This window comes from Dendroctonus ponderosae, unplaced genomic scaffold, assembly GCF_020466585.1.
Source record: "Dendroctonus ponderosae isolate FM_Combo_2020 unplaced genomic scaffold, Dpon_F_20191213v2 Dpon_F_20191213_2, whole genome shotgun sequence".
Lineage (NCBI taxonomy): Eukaryota > Metazoa > Arthropoda > Insecta > Coleoptera > Curculionidae > Dendroctonus > Dendroctonus ponderosae.
In genome coordinates, this window is record NW_026018165.1 from 18,661,134 (window position 1) to 18,678,336 (window position 17,203).

At 38.6% G+C, this 17,203-nt stretch overlaps 1 protein-coding gene across 4 annotated transcripts in view; it reads right to left on the minus strand.

Moving 5' to 3' along the window:
- Positions 1 to 5,334: 5,334 nt before the first annotated feature.
- Positions 5,335 to 17,203, minus strand: part of LOC109545338 (protein winged eye) — a 47,745-nt gene continuing 35,876 nt past the window's right edge. For 3 of the 4 annotated variants that reach the window (XM_019915972.2, XM_019915971.2, XM_019915973.2), the window contains 7 exons: positions 16,805 to 16,927; positions 14,396 to 16,680; positions 12,064 to 12,292; positions 11,237 to 12,003; positions 9,512 to 9,691; positions 7,812 to 7,973; positions 5,335 to 7,527 (listed from right to left, as the gene is read on the minus strand). In XM_019915972.2, coding sequence (XP_019771531.2) covers positions 7,306 to 7,527; positions 7,812 to 7,973; positions 9,512 to 9,691; positions 11,237 to 12,003; positions 12,064 to 12,292; positions 14,396 to 16,680; positions 16,805 to 16,927 — 3,968 coding nt within the window. In that variant the 3' untranslated portion in view covers positions 5,335 to 7,305. The remainder of the gene's footprint in view (positions 7,528 to 7,811; positions 7,974 to 9,511; positions 9,692 to 11,236; positions 12,004 to 12,063; positions 12,293 to 14,395; positions 16,681 to 16,804; positions 16,928 to 17,203) is intronic. The other variant, XM_048664314.1, reaches the window with a different exon arrangement.

The window sequence follows — 17,203 nt, forward strand, 5'->3', positions numbered from 1 at the left end:
CCTGAAAATAAAAACGCCGGGCATTTTTTATGCCGTAGTTCAGATTAAGACGTGCGAAGCCGCGCTTTGAACGGTTTTAGATTGTGGATTATTCGAAATTTATGAAAACGGAAAGACACTAAAACCCAATTAATTTTCAATTCATTTTTAGACAAACCCATTGGCTCGTATGATTTTTCGTCACCATCTACGCACTGTCTAAGGTGAAGTTGTTGGTATTTTTGAAAATAATCGCTCATCTTGGATTCAACGACACAATCAGCAATTATTTTTTCTCCAAACCCAGATCGAAAATTGCGATCCTTGAATCGATATGATGTGGCAATTTCAGATGCGAAGCCAAACCGTGTTATCGCATCCGAAAATCTTAACGGCAGTTTCAGTCATAATCCACGACTTTCGACTTATTTGAAAAGTTTACTCCTTTGGGCTATGGAACTATATAAGTTACGGCCATAACCTCCGGGTTTGTGTGTTTCAAAGGGGGAGCTCAATCTTTCTATAAATGGAAAAAAGTTTACATTGCCGTGTTCCGATTGAGCAAGACTGCATTAAAATGAGTAATTTTTTAGCAGCTTTGCAGAATTTTGATTCAAGATTCCTCAAATTTATCCGGGTAGACCAGGGCAGAAGATTTTTTCCAGGAAAAGTGGACAGGGAAGCGCGTGTGTTACCAATAATTTTTCGCACTTCATGTTGGGTGTGTCTTAGGTGTTTTTTGCATCTCGGTTTTGCAAATAATCTAAGTTCTTTTCAATTTATTTGTAACTTCTGAAAAATGTATCCTGCCGTTTACGTCTTCTGTCCATATTCTGAGTAAAGACACACCATAACCAATTGTTCAGAGATTTCATACATTTTGAAGCAAATTTTAGTCGCTTTAAAAGCTAAACTACAGATTTTCGCATGGCGTTTGTTTCTGTTCACTTGGATGTTTGATTGCTCGCCTTTTGTATTTTGCTATCTAAGAACTACAGGAAAAGAATGACAACTTTTGTATCGTTTAAGCTTGAACTCGGGCCAAAGCACAAGTTTATCTTACACCTTTTTTGGGACAACCCGCATATTTTCCTATTTTATTTGCATTTTTTAAGTCCTTGCTAAGCTAAAAAATTCAGTTGTCCCTGGCAATTTTTCACTTTCACCCTGTATTCCAAACAAATTAGCAAATCGAGCTTAGAACAGCCAAAACAATTTTTGTCTACATTTTTGAAACGAATGTTCAGGACAGATTTATTTCATCATTTCCAAATTGAATCGATGGCATCTCAATTATGAATTAAATCGTCGAAAACACACAATTTCAAAACGTTGTATTAAATTCATTAATGTTGCACGGAATTGATGATTAACCGAATAAAATCGCCATTGACAACTCATTAAGGTTTATTTGATTTCCGTTTATTATCAAAGACTTCACATCAAGTTTCACAGAACATCTACTTTGTTAGATGCGAATCTCCCCTATAGAAAATATGTCACAAGTATTAGATGTCCGCCTTTGAAGAGGAAAAATCGATCTTTGCCCTCGGAGGTTTATCAGTAATCAGGATTGGCTACTGAGTCCCGATGGTATTTTTCAGGAAATATTTAATTGGAAAAGGGACTTTTAAAAGCGGGAAATCGGTTTTCCAGTCGTAGTTATAATTTCTGTTGAAAATTAGACAAAATTCAATTGACCAGCACTTTCATTAGAAAAGTTAAGACCCCAATAAAACTCCTGGGAAACTTTCAATGGGAAAAAACCAAGGAAAATGGAGTTTTTGACATCATCAACGCAACACAGGATCTGCATAAATATCGCTCCTCAAATTGCTTCTTTTCAGCACAACAAGCCGTAACAATTGCCGTTTCTTATTTATGCGGAAAATTACGAAAAGGAAACTTTTCCAAACACCAGACTCGAAGACAAATTTATCAGCTTGCAAGCAAGAAACTTTCCGCAATAAACTAGACAAACTTTTATTGGCTTCCGCAGTAAATACCAGACAATTTCGAATGCGAATTGGCCTTAAAAGTGGCGTTTATTATGAATTTTTAGAACAAACTATTGAAACTACCAGTTGCGCAGATACATGCGAACAGTCTAGATAACATAAAGCACGTAATCATGGACAAAAACACGAAATAATAACAATAATACTTAATTTAAATGTTTCCTAGTTAAATTTCAGCTTGGTTTTAAAAAGTGTTGAAATCGGCTTTATAATATTTATAGGTGAATATTAACTACTTGCAACATAAAATTCGTACGCCCTACTAATATGTTTATCTCGTAACAGATTACATCGTTGAGTGAATAGGGACCGTTTTATTATTTTTGTGAAAACCCACTATGCAGTTATTGCACCGTACGTAATAAAGCACCAAAAAATACAAGTAAGCTGCCTTATAACCGCAATAACGCTAATGCATCATAACCGGCAACAGCTGTGACAAATTTTACAAGGAAAACAGTCAAACGTGCATCAGCTTTTGCCATAAAATACAGAAATGTCTATTTGAGAGTGTGCAATAACTGCAATATGAATAAATGGAAAAAGGCCTCGAATAATTTCATCGCATTGTTTTCCTGCAGATGGGGTTATTTTTGCCGTTCAAAACTCTTATTGGTCCACATAACACCCAAAGCTGGCCCATTTTGCTCGTTATTCTAAGAAACAAAACCGATTTGTGTTAACTAACGAATCTTGCATTCAAACATTTTCGACCAAATTTTCAATGTGCCTGTTTTTTGACCTGGATAATTTGTTTTCAACTTCAGAAGCTCTTCAATATGCGTATATTTAGTACGACCTACCCTTGGAAAAATTTCGACCAAAAATCAAAATTTTACATGCGTGTTTTCTGAGCTCAATCGCTTTCATTCGATGAAAGAAGGTCACAAATATGCATTTATAAAGTGTTTGGGTCAATAATAAGGACGAAATCGTTGGCGAAAGATCGTGAACGCTCAAAAACGCTTAAATGCGCCGAAAATGTCTATGATTTCGAATCTGAAACTTCTAGCATGTTTTTCAATGAGTTTGATACATTCTTCGCGTCCATGAGCTGAAAATGATGTAAAATTAAGACATTTTGGAAAACATTTTTTTGCAAAAAACCGACCCTTGGAAAAATTTCGACCGAATCGACCTCAATCGATTTCTTTCGACGCAAGAAGGCCACAAATATGCATTTATGAAGTGTTTGGGTCAATAATACGGAAGAAATCGGAAGAACGCTCAAAAATCGTTTATTCGGCTGTCGGGTGACGATAATTAGTACTTACCGAGGAAAAAGCGTCATTCAATAGCAATTTTTTTTAAAACTTTGACGTCAATTGCGTAAATTTTCGTCTACAACCCACAGTTTGCTGTATACGTTTCCTATCTGGAAATTGTACGATCCTTTCCAGTGATTATTTTAGGCATTTTTACACGAGTTTCATAATAAACCAAAATGAAACTCCTGTGCAGTGAACGCGTAATAATATATCATAATTTCACCAGTTTTTACGTCTTTCACTGCGAGTGGAAGCGTCATTTATTCTAGATAATTTTTGGATGGAAAAGAGCTAGCTGGAACATTTTTCATAAATCAGCCGCCACCGAGACGGATAATTTAACATCAGCTAAAATCCACTGCGGCTATTAAATTAAAGCGAGTTTGTTGTTAATTATGTTAATCACATTTTCGATCATCGATTTTGCTTACCAATTTATTGCGCATTTAATTAGCGACGTTTTCATTGCATCTTTCATGGAAATTTCAAACTGGTCATCTGCTGTAGTGGAAAATCGAAAATGGTTTTATTAAACTGGTTTTTATGCATAATTTAGCTGTACATCATCAAAGTCTACTAGAAAATTAAAAAGAGCGCTTATACTAAATAAAGCCCATTCTCATGAGTTTGCTACTAATTTCCTTATGGTGGTTTTCTAAATAACATAATCAAAGTGGGAAATGCATTCGCCAATATTCAGAAGCGACAAAAATACGGATGAAAAGTTAACAAAACCAATACAATATTTTTTTCGTTCGCTTAAAATTGGTTTAAATCCTGGAAAAGTTTTTGCACTTTTTGGACTGAAGACACTAATACAACAGATAAAAAAATGCAGAAAAAATTATTAGGGTTTGTCCGAAATTCAAAGCTGCAAAAGGTTCTGGAAATTTTTTTACACAGCTGTTAAGGAGTGCCCCAATAAAATTTATTTTGTAGATTTTCACCGAAAATATCTGAAGATTGTCAGTATTCTTGATAATGAATATGAAAATATGCGTGTTTTCTGTTGAAGTTGCAAAATCGACGCAAACATGACGCTGCCTCTTTCGAAGTTTCTCAAGAACCATTTGAGCCACAGAATTCGTTGAAGAGATTTGAAAACTCTATTCAGCCGTGACAACATGAATGAGAAAATTCGAGTCATTTTGACCCAGAAAGCGAAATTTGAACATCAGACACTTAGGGTGCAAGATTACGCCAAAATTTCATGTTTTCCGTCTCGTTTTTGCTCATTTTTCTGCAATTAAATCAGCAAAAACGATCATTTTTACATCATTTCAGAGACAACTATCGATAACCGAACCATCGATAAGGAAATGTTGGTAGTTTTCTCAAAAGTCTTGATTTCACGAAGTTTTAGATTAAAATAAATTTAATTAATCGTTTGATGTTTTTCCCAAATTCTTAAATCTGGAAACGAATTTCAAAACTTTTCACAAAGCGAAGGAGGCAAGTGCTCAAATAATTTTTTTTTTATAATTTTTGGCAGAAAATACCTAAAGATTGTCGTTAGACGTCAAAATAAATTTAAAAGCAACCAAAAAAAGGTCATCAACATTTTCCCAACAATGGAACCGAGTTGCTGCGCCGGTGCTTTGGGTTGGAGCACCAAGCCACTGGCGCAGCACTGCGCCAACTCCTAAAAATTCACTGAGTTTCCCAGGCCTACTACAGATAGTATAAAGTCACATTTGATTTGAATGATAATTTAATTGTACGCCATTCCTTGTCCCAGATTAAAATCGCTTTCTGTTGGCCGGTCGAAAGCAATGACGTTAACTTTACGCCGGATCTAAAACTCGTTGGGAATTTATTATACAATTGCAATGCAAACATTTATTGACCGTCACCATCCATAGGTAACAGCTAAGAAAAAGTACAATTTTAGTGATGAAGTTTTAGAGTTTTCGGTTACATCTTCAGAAGTGCTCGACTTAAAGACCCGAAAAACTCACCAGTTGCAATAATTTTCCTAGTTTTAATTGACTCATCAGGTCATCAAATTGAGCTATTCGCATTTTAAGGGAAAACGTTTGGGATCGGTTGGAAAAAATAAACCACAATAGTTCGACTGAATATTTAATAAAATAAAAGAGAGCAAAGCAATTAATTATATACAAGCTAAAAGTATTTACATATGGGATTTTCATCTTTATATCAAACTACCTTGGCTTGTGTTCCTATAAAATACTGATCTTTGAATGGGACCAGATTGCTCAAGAGGCAAAATAGAGATTTATTTATTTATTTATTTATTTATAGTGAATACTGTTTTCAATGATTTGTAACACTTAAATAATACAAAAGTAAACCAAACGGGGTACTAGAAAATATTTGGACGTAGATGCTACGCAAGTATATTAAAATTAGCGAACTATTCAGATGGGGAGCGGAAAAGTTAACAAACAGCAGTTCACTTATATTATGAATACGTACATGAACTTAGCCGATGTCTGTTTTAACTATTGCATGTTCACATATGAATAGTTAAGCAGGCATTGCCAAAATTATATTTCTCAACTCCTAAAATAGAGTCAACTGTAAAAGCACCGCTAATTACAAAAAACATTTAACGCAAAAAGACAGCTTCTTCTCAATTATAACAAATAATCGTATACGCTTATTTTTTTAATCATACAACAATATCAAGACAGTCAAGTATTTTTGTTTTTTTTCCTCTAGTCTACGATCTAGTTTATATTACGAAAACATGTCAATAAAATAATACTCTGAAGTAATCTGTAAATCTATAGTTACTTTTTGATTTTCTACATTTTCTTATCGAATACATTGCACGACACAACACTTACTAGTAGGTTTTTTACAAGTTCCAAAATCCGAAAGACAAAAATCGCCTTATCACTATCTTAGTCACAGTCTCGCAGTCCTTTATGTTTCCCCTTAAAGATATGTCTCACTTTTCCAACATTTTGTCATCGGATTTTTTTCAATATAACGTTTACCAACATTTATTGATCTGTGAATTGTCTGTTAATATCCGGTTTGGAATGGAAGCTTAAATGAGTTGAGTGAAAGCATTTAAATGGACACTTTGGCTGGGTAGTAATATGTAAAACACGTATGTATTCGGCATCAGAAAAGATCAATAAACGTTGGCATTTTCAACTACTCTGTACGCTCAATGTTGACTATACCGTGAACGTACAGGGTGATCTCCACTTAATCCTAGTCCAATAGTTCACAGTCATTAGGTCATAAATACAGTAAAATTAGGCACCATTGATACAGTCCAAACGTTTCATAATTGGGTGATTGTGAAATATTTTAGAAATAGTTATTAATTTTTGCTTCGAGGTACCTTATATCGAGTAAAGTAGACCAAAATGACCTTGCTATTGGCCCTAATATGAAAATATATATCTATATTTATATATATTTCAGTTTGTGTGACAATATGTATTCGAAACACATATGTAACTAACAATATTAGAATCTATGTATTTACAGCGCCTGTAGAGGTATAATATAAATTTTACAACAAAATTTCCACTGGGTCCAATACAATTACACGTTTATTGAATTGTATTGAGAGGAAATTTGACAAGAAAATCCCCACTGGTACCAATAGAATTAATACAATGAATTGTATTAGTGTGATTTCCAGCAAAATTTGACAAAATTTGGTTCTCATAAAGCCACATTTTCCTGGAAACTGTACTGTTCATTTCTACACAACCGACCAAAATCAAATATACAACAAAAGAGTGCAAACTTACTATCTCTGCATTCATTGCCCTCGCAAGGTCTCAGCAACTGTCCAAATACATTCTGTTCGCAAAGAACAAATAGCACCAAATCATCACTAGTACTTCAAACATCAACCTATCGACTAGTATTGCTCATTTCGACGATTGTTTAGTACGCGATGGCATTTAATGCTGCCAGTATTAGCCAGAATGGAATTGAATAAAATTCTCACCTGCGAAAGATGGCAGCATTTCACCGTCCATACTATTCTAAAGTAATACAAGTATCTACACACGCTTGAAGTGAGAAAGCAAGAGTCCACACCGAAATCAATTGGTGAATGGTATGTCCCGATTCATCACTATCGTTCGATGAGAGGCCTGATAAAATCCTGCCAAGTAATACAGTTCGTTGTTTTCATAGACGCTCTCATATGCGCTTTCATCATCCCCAATTCGTTCTTTGAATTCCGCCAACGAAACAACATCACATTTGTGCGATATCGTTTGGACCTCATTTTCATCGAAGTGATTCGACTCGAATAGAGCACCCTTGAAAAAAAACGTAGATTGTTAATTATTTTCGATGGCCTGTGATAAAATTGCAATTTTTCAAAAGAGGATTGAATAGAAGGTGCACGTTTTACCGGTAGTAAAGCTTTGCACGGGTGTTACTGGAGCTTTGATCAATGGAAACCAGCGATTTTCAGCTTTTGAGTCCCTAAAGTTAACTACCACCCAAAAATGGGCCATTTGATATAAAATTATATCCAATAACTAACTAAGTCTAGTGCTCTTAAAATCGTTACTTGTTAACTGTCCATGATTCAACTTACGGGATATTTCAGGTTGGTAGGACCTCCTATAGTTTCCTCAGGATGGTAATACCATTTGACTCTGACTACCATTGATCCACTCGATTCGAACATCGATTCGATTTTACCAATAAAAGGTCGATCCGGCTTGCTAGTGGATAAGAACACTGCTGCATCACCAACCTAAAAGAAAATCACTTTACGTTGTAAAAATTTTCAATTTTGCAAAACAAACTGGTTTTCTATTCAATACGTGTTTATAGGCCTGGGTGACACTGTGTTGAGTTGATGTCGCTCTGAGTTGGTGAGCTTTAACTCATCGCCCTCACTGCGTCGCACCTCGAATTGCGCTTGTGGCGGAATAATTCTTTAAATCAGAAGTTTTAAAGGACATTTTTCAGTTAGTTGAAATTTCGTTGGTTTCCATCATTGCGCGGAAATTGAGCAACAGTTTCATTTTTAAGTGATTTCTTCGCGGCTTTTTTGTTTAGTCAATATTTTTACAAAAAACAAATCAATTCAGTTTTTAATTTTAGTTTTGGCGTTGTGCATCAATCACTGTAGCTGAGTGAAATTCAGACAAATATAGTGAAAGATCGGCACTTGGAGCGGTTTTCGTTAAGTGGGAACGTAAATTTTGCCTTTGGAATGATTGAAATGCAAACAGGCACTTTCTACCTACCGAAAGTGGACGAAATGGGTCGATAATCGCAATCTTAGATGGGAAATATCGAATGGCAAGTGCGGTAGTTTGTGAAAGTGTAGTGAACATGAGTATTAATGGGTATAAAATGGAGGATGGGGCGCCAGCTCGCAGAAAGCTAATAAGAATGATCTCCAATCGACAAGTCTTTTAGCTTGAACTGAGTTTAGTCTTTCGACAAGCAACTGAAATTTTATGGATTCTTCAAGTGACTCGTAGGGTGTATTTGGTATCGATTGCGCTCTTCGTTCTTTCGGAGTTAAAATTTAAAATTTGGTCTGCTTTACATTTTTACTATCAAGCTCATCTGAAGCTTTTCGCTAAAGAACCGCTTTAGATATGGAAATTTGGGTTCCAGTATTCAATACAAGAAGCATCGGCTCACTGATAGTGCGGATTTGGTTCCGATTAAACCATTGATTCCTTCACAAGAAATTTTTAAACTTTGGCAATATTTTCGGCGGCTTTATATTGTGAACATCAGGCCCATTGAAGCTAGTCTCCAAAAAACCGTTTTGCATATGCAAATACGAGATACAGTTTTATGTCTTTTGTTAAAAAAAATTAAAAAGACAGACAAATTAACACGAAAACGCCAACAAAAAAAAAATGAAAATGAAATGAGAGTTGCGTGAAAGCGTTAATTTTCAAATCGACATTTACGAAGCGCGCAAAATTCAGAATTTTATGCGATTTGAATTAACTTTTCAGCTTTGCAGGAATGTTGACGACATTTAGAGTACACTATTCTTTGCCGAACGCACAACTCTGAACTTGAAGAGTATTTTTCGATTCTGAGAAATTTATTTTCGAAAAACGCGATGCAACATGTGTTCCCGCAACAAATGGGCGACTGCAACGCAACTGCACCGGTGATTTGCTGTGGCGGTGCGATGGGTTGGCGCCCCATCATTGCGCCAACTCCCGAAAATTCACTGAGTTACCCAGGCCTACTTGTTTATGGGCAATAAATAAAACACCCGAAACTAAATAAAATTTTTGCTATAGAAATTTTTACCGATATAGATTCCTTCTTTCTCTGAATGGATTTGTAGAACTGCTTCTTCGCTTTCCCTTTTGCTCGGGAAGTTTTGTAACAGTTGCCGGACCAATGCCAGAGCTGAACTGCAGGCAGAAATGCATTCATTTTGCTTCTGCTTTCGCAGGATGGTTGCCGTTCTCGTGGCGAATTCGAATCCTGAAAGGTGGATGATGTAAAGAACCCAAAAGTCGCTTTTATGCTAACGGGGTTCACTGTTAAGGGTGCAACACAGTATTTTCCTCGTAATGAACAGCAGCAGATCGCAGCTGTTCAGTGAACGCTGTGAAGAAACCATTGAACTTCTGCCTTTTCTGAACTAACTGCGATCTCAGCTTTAACAGTAAATTGGATAAAAACAGTCTTATAAATGATGCATACAAAATCGGTATTGTTTTTTGATAGATCAAACCAATTGACAAAATGCACAATTTTACATAAATGTTTTTAATGAATAAAACTATCTCATTCAAGCCCTGCAGTTTCCCTTGCAGGTGCTTGATATTTCTCTTTCTTTAAGCTCTAATCGAGGGAATGTTGTTGAACCTTAGAAAATCTTGGACCCCCGTTTAAAGTCCTAAAGTGGTTTGTCTTTGGGTTTTCGTATGCAGAACTCACTTTTTTATGAGACTTTTTTACCAGAATGATGCATCCATGTACTAGAAAAATCTATTAACAAAACAGAATAAGAAAAACTACAGTGAAACTGAGTGAGAAATTCACATCCAAAATCAAGATGTAACCCGGCAACGGAAGACTTGATAAATTTCAGCTAGCATGCATAATGAAAGAAACGTCTACTACTACGAAAACAGGATCTAATTTAAGCAGAGCTGTCCAGAAACAGAAATATGTTTACAACATACCAGAAGCTTTAATTTACGTCCTCTTGAATTACCAATTACCATATTTTAATACGCAATAATATTAAAATATCGCCACTTTCTGTCCATTTTGCGTCCGAAATATTCAGCAAAAATGCTTTATAGCTACAGCTGAGAAATAAACATCAGGCCACCGAAGCTGGCGCTGAAGAAATGCCAAAATTCACGAAACTTTACTCATTTTCATATGTCAGCAATATTTTTAACTCAGATACAATAGCATTACATTTTCTATTCATTTTTCACTTTTGACCTCAACTTACAGGGTTTATTTTTAAACTTTCGAAACAAAGTGGTTGACTGAATTCAAAACTTTCATGTTGTTTGGTTGCATGAAGTGACGCAAAATAAACAAAAAAACGCCGAAAGTCTTATCAAATGAAGCAAATTGGTCTGAAAGTTACTAACTCAAACTTTGCGCAACGATTTGCTTCCAAACTTTATATCGTATTTTTAAAAATAAAACCTATAGCTGATTGCAAAATTGGCGGGACAGCAGATTTTAGTCAATTTTTTGAATTAATTAATGGGCATTTTCCTGTTGGAAAGTGCTCGTGAACGGGAAATTTTGAAAGTTTTGCTTGCTGAAACTGCTGAATTAATCCTCTAATGTTGAGTTCAAGCCAAACTTTCTTGAAGAGATCCAATCAGTTCGACTGAAGTCTTCCAGTCGAGTAACTGAAGAGTTAAACGTTTTCTCAGACCATAACCCACATACTCAGACAAGTTTACATACTCCATCGTTTGCATGTTTGGAATCAGAAGATAAATTACTTAACATCTAAGATATTGAAGCCACCAGTACTGAACAAATACTCACTGAATCCGATGAACTTTTTTCCTCAATATCGTCCTTGGAGGTATCGGCTTCGATCAACGGCGAGCCTTTGATATTGGACGTCTCAGCATAGATTGCCGACGCCATGAACTGATCATTTTCAATTATTTCCTCCATTGGTGAGCTTAGTGAGTCGTTTTCCCTCATTACCTGGTCCTGTTGCGGCTCCCTCTCGTGCTCCTCATCCGCTTCTTCCGCGTCTTGCGCTTCCTCCTCCTCCTGTTCCTCTTGTTCTTCTTGCTCTTCCTCATTTTCTGGCTCTTCCTGATCCTTTGGTTCTTCCTCGTTTCCTGGATCCTCCTCATGCTCTGGATCGTCCTGATCCTCTTGCTCTTTCTGATCCTCGTCTTCGTCCTGATCCTCTTGTTCTTCTTCTTCCTCATTATTGGGGCGCACGTCTTGAATGATTGTGCAGATCATTGATCGCTCGGCCAATGGCTGAGATGCTCGCATCTCATCGTCGAGTTCGCCATGGTGTTTCCGGCGCTTCTTGTGCTTTTTATGCTTTTTATGCGTGCACACCTCCTCCGCGCATTCGTGTTTCTTCTTCTTCTTTTTCTTCTTCAGTCGTTTCTTTTGCTTGTGGTGATCGCTTTCAGATGACGTACGCTCTTTTGAAGTGGTAGACAGGACAGTTTGTGCTTCATCTTCAACGGGGGGTTCGGATGACTGCTTTTCTTCCGTCGAGACGCTGGATGACATTCTGCGTTTCCGCCTGGAGAGGCTCAGAAGCGGATTGGGGTCGTATTCTGGAACAAAGTGTTCGTTGTGGGAAAACCGGGTTGATGATGGAGGTTCAGAGTAGTTACCCATGACAGGATAGTTGGGAGGCAACAGTCGAATGTCTTGGAGGGCGATTCTGCCGCTGTCGCCGTCGTCAAATTCGACTGAAACAAATTTTGCGTCCAGTTGTGGGTCTGGAGTGCCCGGCTCAGCAGCGCTTCCTGGATAAAGGCATCGGTATTGCTGGCTCCAGTAGGCGCACAATCTAGTGCCCGCCGTTAATTCTGCGGTACTTTTCGGTGATATTTCTACAATCTGAGAAAGGAAAAAGTCATAGAAAATGATATTGACGGTTCTAAAAGCGTGTTTGGACTGGTATTCAACAAAATATACAAGCGGTTTCCTTCCAGGTGAACAGATAAGACCAAAAATGATACTGCAATAGTCACGAGCCGCTACTGAGGCAGAAACGGAGGGCAACCTATCATCGCCGCCACTGATGGACTTTTATTCACCAGAACATCTTTCATTTCTATAACCTTGTCGGACGCACTCGATGTGGTACAGGCAGGCTCTGTTATCTTGGCACTGATCTTGTGCCGACTTTACCATTTCTTTTTTTCTCGCATGTCCGACCTGCTCGGTCTCTCTCCTTGCCATAGCCATAAAGCCGGACGATATGACAAGCGGTTTATTACTTTTACGGTCGTTTTGAAGTGAGAGAATCTTTGGAGGGTCAAAAATTGATTTTGTTATTATATTTTCTATTCGTGTGTTCGCGTACGCCGTTGCATCGGACAAAGGACGGCGTTACAAGCTCTGAAACTACAAAAAAATGTCCAATTGGATCTTCCCAGGACGGTTTTTACGTATCTACATTTTAAATTTTGCTTCAAAAAGTGCCTACATTTTTTATGATTCAAAATTGTTACTTTAGGTTTTTTGTTTTGCTAAGTATTTTACTACACTTTCCCTTGCATGCCATTGAAATATATATTTACCTGAAAAATGCAAAATTTTGTGAAATTGATTAATTTTGTACGTAAATGTGTTAAAAATTGCAAAGCTCTGAAGGGGTGAAACCAAGAAATACTGAACCTTCAGTGCTCATAATCAAGCGCTTTTCGATCTGTTGATTTGAAGTTTTTGAGCGAACATCATACACAGATTCAGTTCAGACATGTTATCATGAAACACCCTGTATTTTCGAAAAGCCGATACGTTAATCTGAAACAGCTTCCCTTAATAAAAGCATCCTTTTTTTAACGCTTGGCCCTTTTAACACTTGTATTTCAGTCTCAAAAATATATGGAACACCTTTAGAAAAACCTGTTAAGTGTATTTAGTGCATCTTTTCATACTCTCAACACTACTCAGAATGGCGTCTGTTGTTTAATGTGATTCGACTGGGAATTTTTAACAGTATTTTTGTATTTTCCAGTAAATTATCCTAAAACACTCAGTTCTTTTCCTGTTGAAACTTAAAATTTCAGTTTGTGGCGTTTTGATCTGATTATCAGAACGGTCCAGTTTGAATGACTCACTTTTAAGCAAGCGGATATTGAAGAGATAAATCTGCGAATCAAGCAGCAGGAAAAGAAATGAACGTTTCAGAGTAATTTACTGAAAAATACTTCGAAATATTCCGAGTCAAACGCTGAACAACAGGCGATATTCTGAGTAAATCGGTACACAGTTTTGTTTTTTTTCCTTTGATTCTCATATTAAATTATGTTGAAAAGATGCAATAAAAGGTGTATCCAAACGTTTCAACATTTTTGCAATTTTCACAAATTTACTTAAGATATGAATTAATGAAGTTTCTGGCATCAGAATACATTTCAATGCCGTAGCAACGAGCACAAAAAGGCGAAAAAGTAGCATATTTTCGCGATCTAATAAAAGGAAAGTGTGCTGAAATCTTAGCAAAGGAACCTAAAAAATTGCTGACGATTAAGACACTTTTGGAAGCAAAATTGAAAATGTCGATCCTTAAAAAATCACCTTTCAGAAGATCCAATTGGACACTTTTTTGTAGTTTCGTTGTCCGATGCAGCGGCGTTCTTCAATATTCGCATAGCTGCAGTGCAGTTTTCCTGTTGTATTTGGATTCAGCCATTCAAAGTACCGTAAGAATAGTAAATATGAAATATAACGGAGAATAAAACGTGACTCTGAGAACGAATTGTTGAACCTTCATCCATCATAGTATATGGTAAATTAGGGTTCGGACAAGTAAAAAAATATGAACCTGTACAACATCAAGTAGTTGAAGAAACCCCAGGAAATATTAAACATGTAGGTAAAACATGAATGAAATATTTCGATATTTGGGAAGTTGTTGCAAATATTCAAGACAGGGTCAATTGACGACAAAATAATGCAATTTACAATGAGAAAAACATATAAAACACTTACCGCATCCCGCAAGATTTCCTCCCTTGACATAATGTGAGGTCGGTTTCCTCTCTCGCCATCCAGGGTGATGGAGTAAACATCAGGTGGCTCGATTGCGTTCAGATGGCCGGCGTAGAACAATCCTCCCATCGCAGTTAACACTCTCAATTTGTCGATTTCCAAATGAGAGTCCGTTAAAGTGCATCGGTTCGAAACCCGCTCACCACTTGAGGCTTCAACTTTTTTCTCGTTGTTATTCGTCTCGCGCACTTCCGAATCTTCAGCGCCCAGCACTGATTCTCCGAAACTTTCATCTAAAATAGCGTCGTCTTCAAACGACTCATCTTCGTCTTCAATTGAGTGAGAGTCATCGTCGTTCACTTTGACTGTGGCTTCTGCTTTGAGAGTTGGTCGCATTTTGGATGACTTCGCTTCCTCCGTAACGGGAGTGTTGATTTTCACTTTTTTCAGTTTGTGCGTGTACGGTTCCTCCACATACCTGGGCGGAGTGGCATCTGCCGACTTCTCGTCGCTTTGTTGAGTGAGTTTCTCTTTAGCCGCCAACAAGCGTCCTACGAAGTTGCTTTTCAGTTTCTTCGCCACGATTGTTTCGGTTCCCAGTATTTCATTCGTCGACATCAGTCTCTTGGGGCGCCCCACTTTCCTCTTCTTAGAGGAGGAGTGGTTTTCCGTCGAAGAGTCCGGAGGCGAATGTCGCCGCTTGTGGACCTCCCCTAGTTTTGAGGGTTTTAACAACAGTTCAGCTTTTATTTCCGGTACAGGGGTTTCATTGTCTTTGGATGCAGGCGAAGTGCTTCGCTCGGATTGGACTGACTTTTTTCTAGATTTCCTCTTGAGACAATCGGAGCGGTGGGAGTGCTTTTTCGGCTTCAGCTTGCTCAGCTCCTTCCGCTTCTCCTGATACTCCCGCTGGAGTTCCGCAAGCTTTAGCCGCATCTCCATCTCTATGGAATTCATGCAGTTCCAGTCACCTTTACAGCAATAAGATGGTCGCGTTTTGCTCTCCAGGAATCTTTTGACTTCAAGCTCCGATTCCGGTGTTTTGTAGTTCTTGTATTGGCAAGCACACTGTCCCATTTGCGATGCCTCAGCTTCTATCTCTAGTCTTTCTGAAAAGTGCCGCTTTTCCAGGCGTCTGAGTTCGCGCTCTTTGTGCCTCTCAGCTCTAGAGCGGTGCTTGCCGCCCTTAAGTTTCTTTTTCTTCGGCTCATCCGCGGAGTGCTTGCGAGACTTGCGCTTTTCGCGCTTACGCTCTCGATGCCTCTCTCTCGATCGATTGCGCTTGTGCTTCCTTGAAGGCTTTTCTATGTTCTCCTCCCGGATTCTCTGTTCTGCCAAGGCGCACAGTATTTCCAAGCCTCCAAGAGCGTCATCCAGGGCAACTTGGCTGGAAGATTCCGTTGGAGCAGGCGCTTCTACGGCGGTGACTGGTGAAGCTTCTTGGGTTTCTTCGGAACTTTGGATGGTCCTTTCAAACTCCACAATGCTGTTGGAGAGCAACTCCAGCCCACTTAGATCGGGCTGCTGGGCCAGTTTATCGCCAGTGGCTTCTTCGTGGGCTGCACTGGGGAAGTTTGCCCCTTCTGTCAGCTTTCTGGCGATCATTTCTTCGTCCCGGTTCGGTTCGAAAGGTCCGCTTGGTGGTTCTTCTGGTGTTGGTTCGACCACTTCGGATGTGTATTTCGTTTTTTCCTCGCCAATCACGTCTGATAGGGCATGCGTGGTGTTGTCGTCCTCACTGCAGATTGGACTATCCGTTTGGTTGCTGGCGTCCTGCACAGTCGAGGAGCTCAAGTGTTCTTCGTCTTGAAGTTGGACCGACTCCGAAGAAATTACCGGGGAAGTGGCTTGGGAGCGGCAGCTTGCCGCCTCAGTGCTAAGGATGGGGTTCTGAGAAACGATGAGGTTTGTAGGGTGCTGATATATCACATGGGTTGTCACCAGCGAAGGTACCGTTTGATCGGTGAAAACAGTACCCGCATTATTAGCGATAGTGCTGACGGTTTGAAGCTTGGTTTGATCCATCGATCCGTCGGCTTCGATTTTGATCAAGGCAGTGGTTGGTAGAGGTAGAGGAAGTTTGCGCTTTGAATCGGTCGTCACTGCAACCAATCTGGTGCTATGCGTTTGCGTGTGCTGATGCAAAGTGGTACTGCTTGCCAGATAGTCTGACGATGCTGAACTGAGCAACTGAAGAGGTGGCGGTTGCATAGACGAAAGAGACGGCAGCAACACTGAAGAGGGTTGATGATAACTGGGCCAAACCACCGCTTGCTGGAGAGGCTCTGCCAAAGACAAATGATCGAAGGTGAATTTTTCGCTCCCAAAATTGGTCAGGAGTTGTGGTGATGTGTGATTTGTGGTTTAAGTTGTTAATGCTAGGAAAATGGCAAGCAAACAAAAACTAACCTATTCCGGTAGTTGTGGGCAAGAAAAGCAGCCCGCCAGTACTGGCATCGCGTACTAGTTGAAACCCCACCGGGGGTATTGTGGGTACCGGAAGTGGAACCATTGGTTCCATCGGAACCGGCGCTAAAACAAACAGAAAAACACCGTTGAAACAATAAAACAAATCCGAGCGAAAACTATAAACAAAACCGGCCAGAAGAAACAAACAAACATAAGGTTGGTTTGGTGGTGGTGGTCAATCACAAGCGAATCGACGAGGCTGTGTTTTTGTAAGTTTGTGTAATGTAAAATGGTGGATGTTGCAAAAACTCCCTCATCTTCAGTTCATTGTGCCTCTATTCAATTTGCCGAACCATTCGAAAAAAGCACTAAATTTTGTAAGTTTTTCCGCTCAACAAT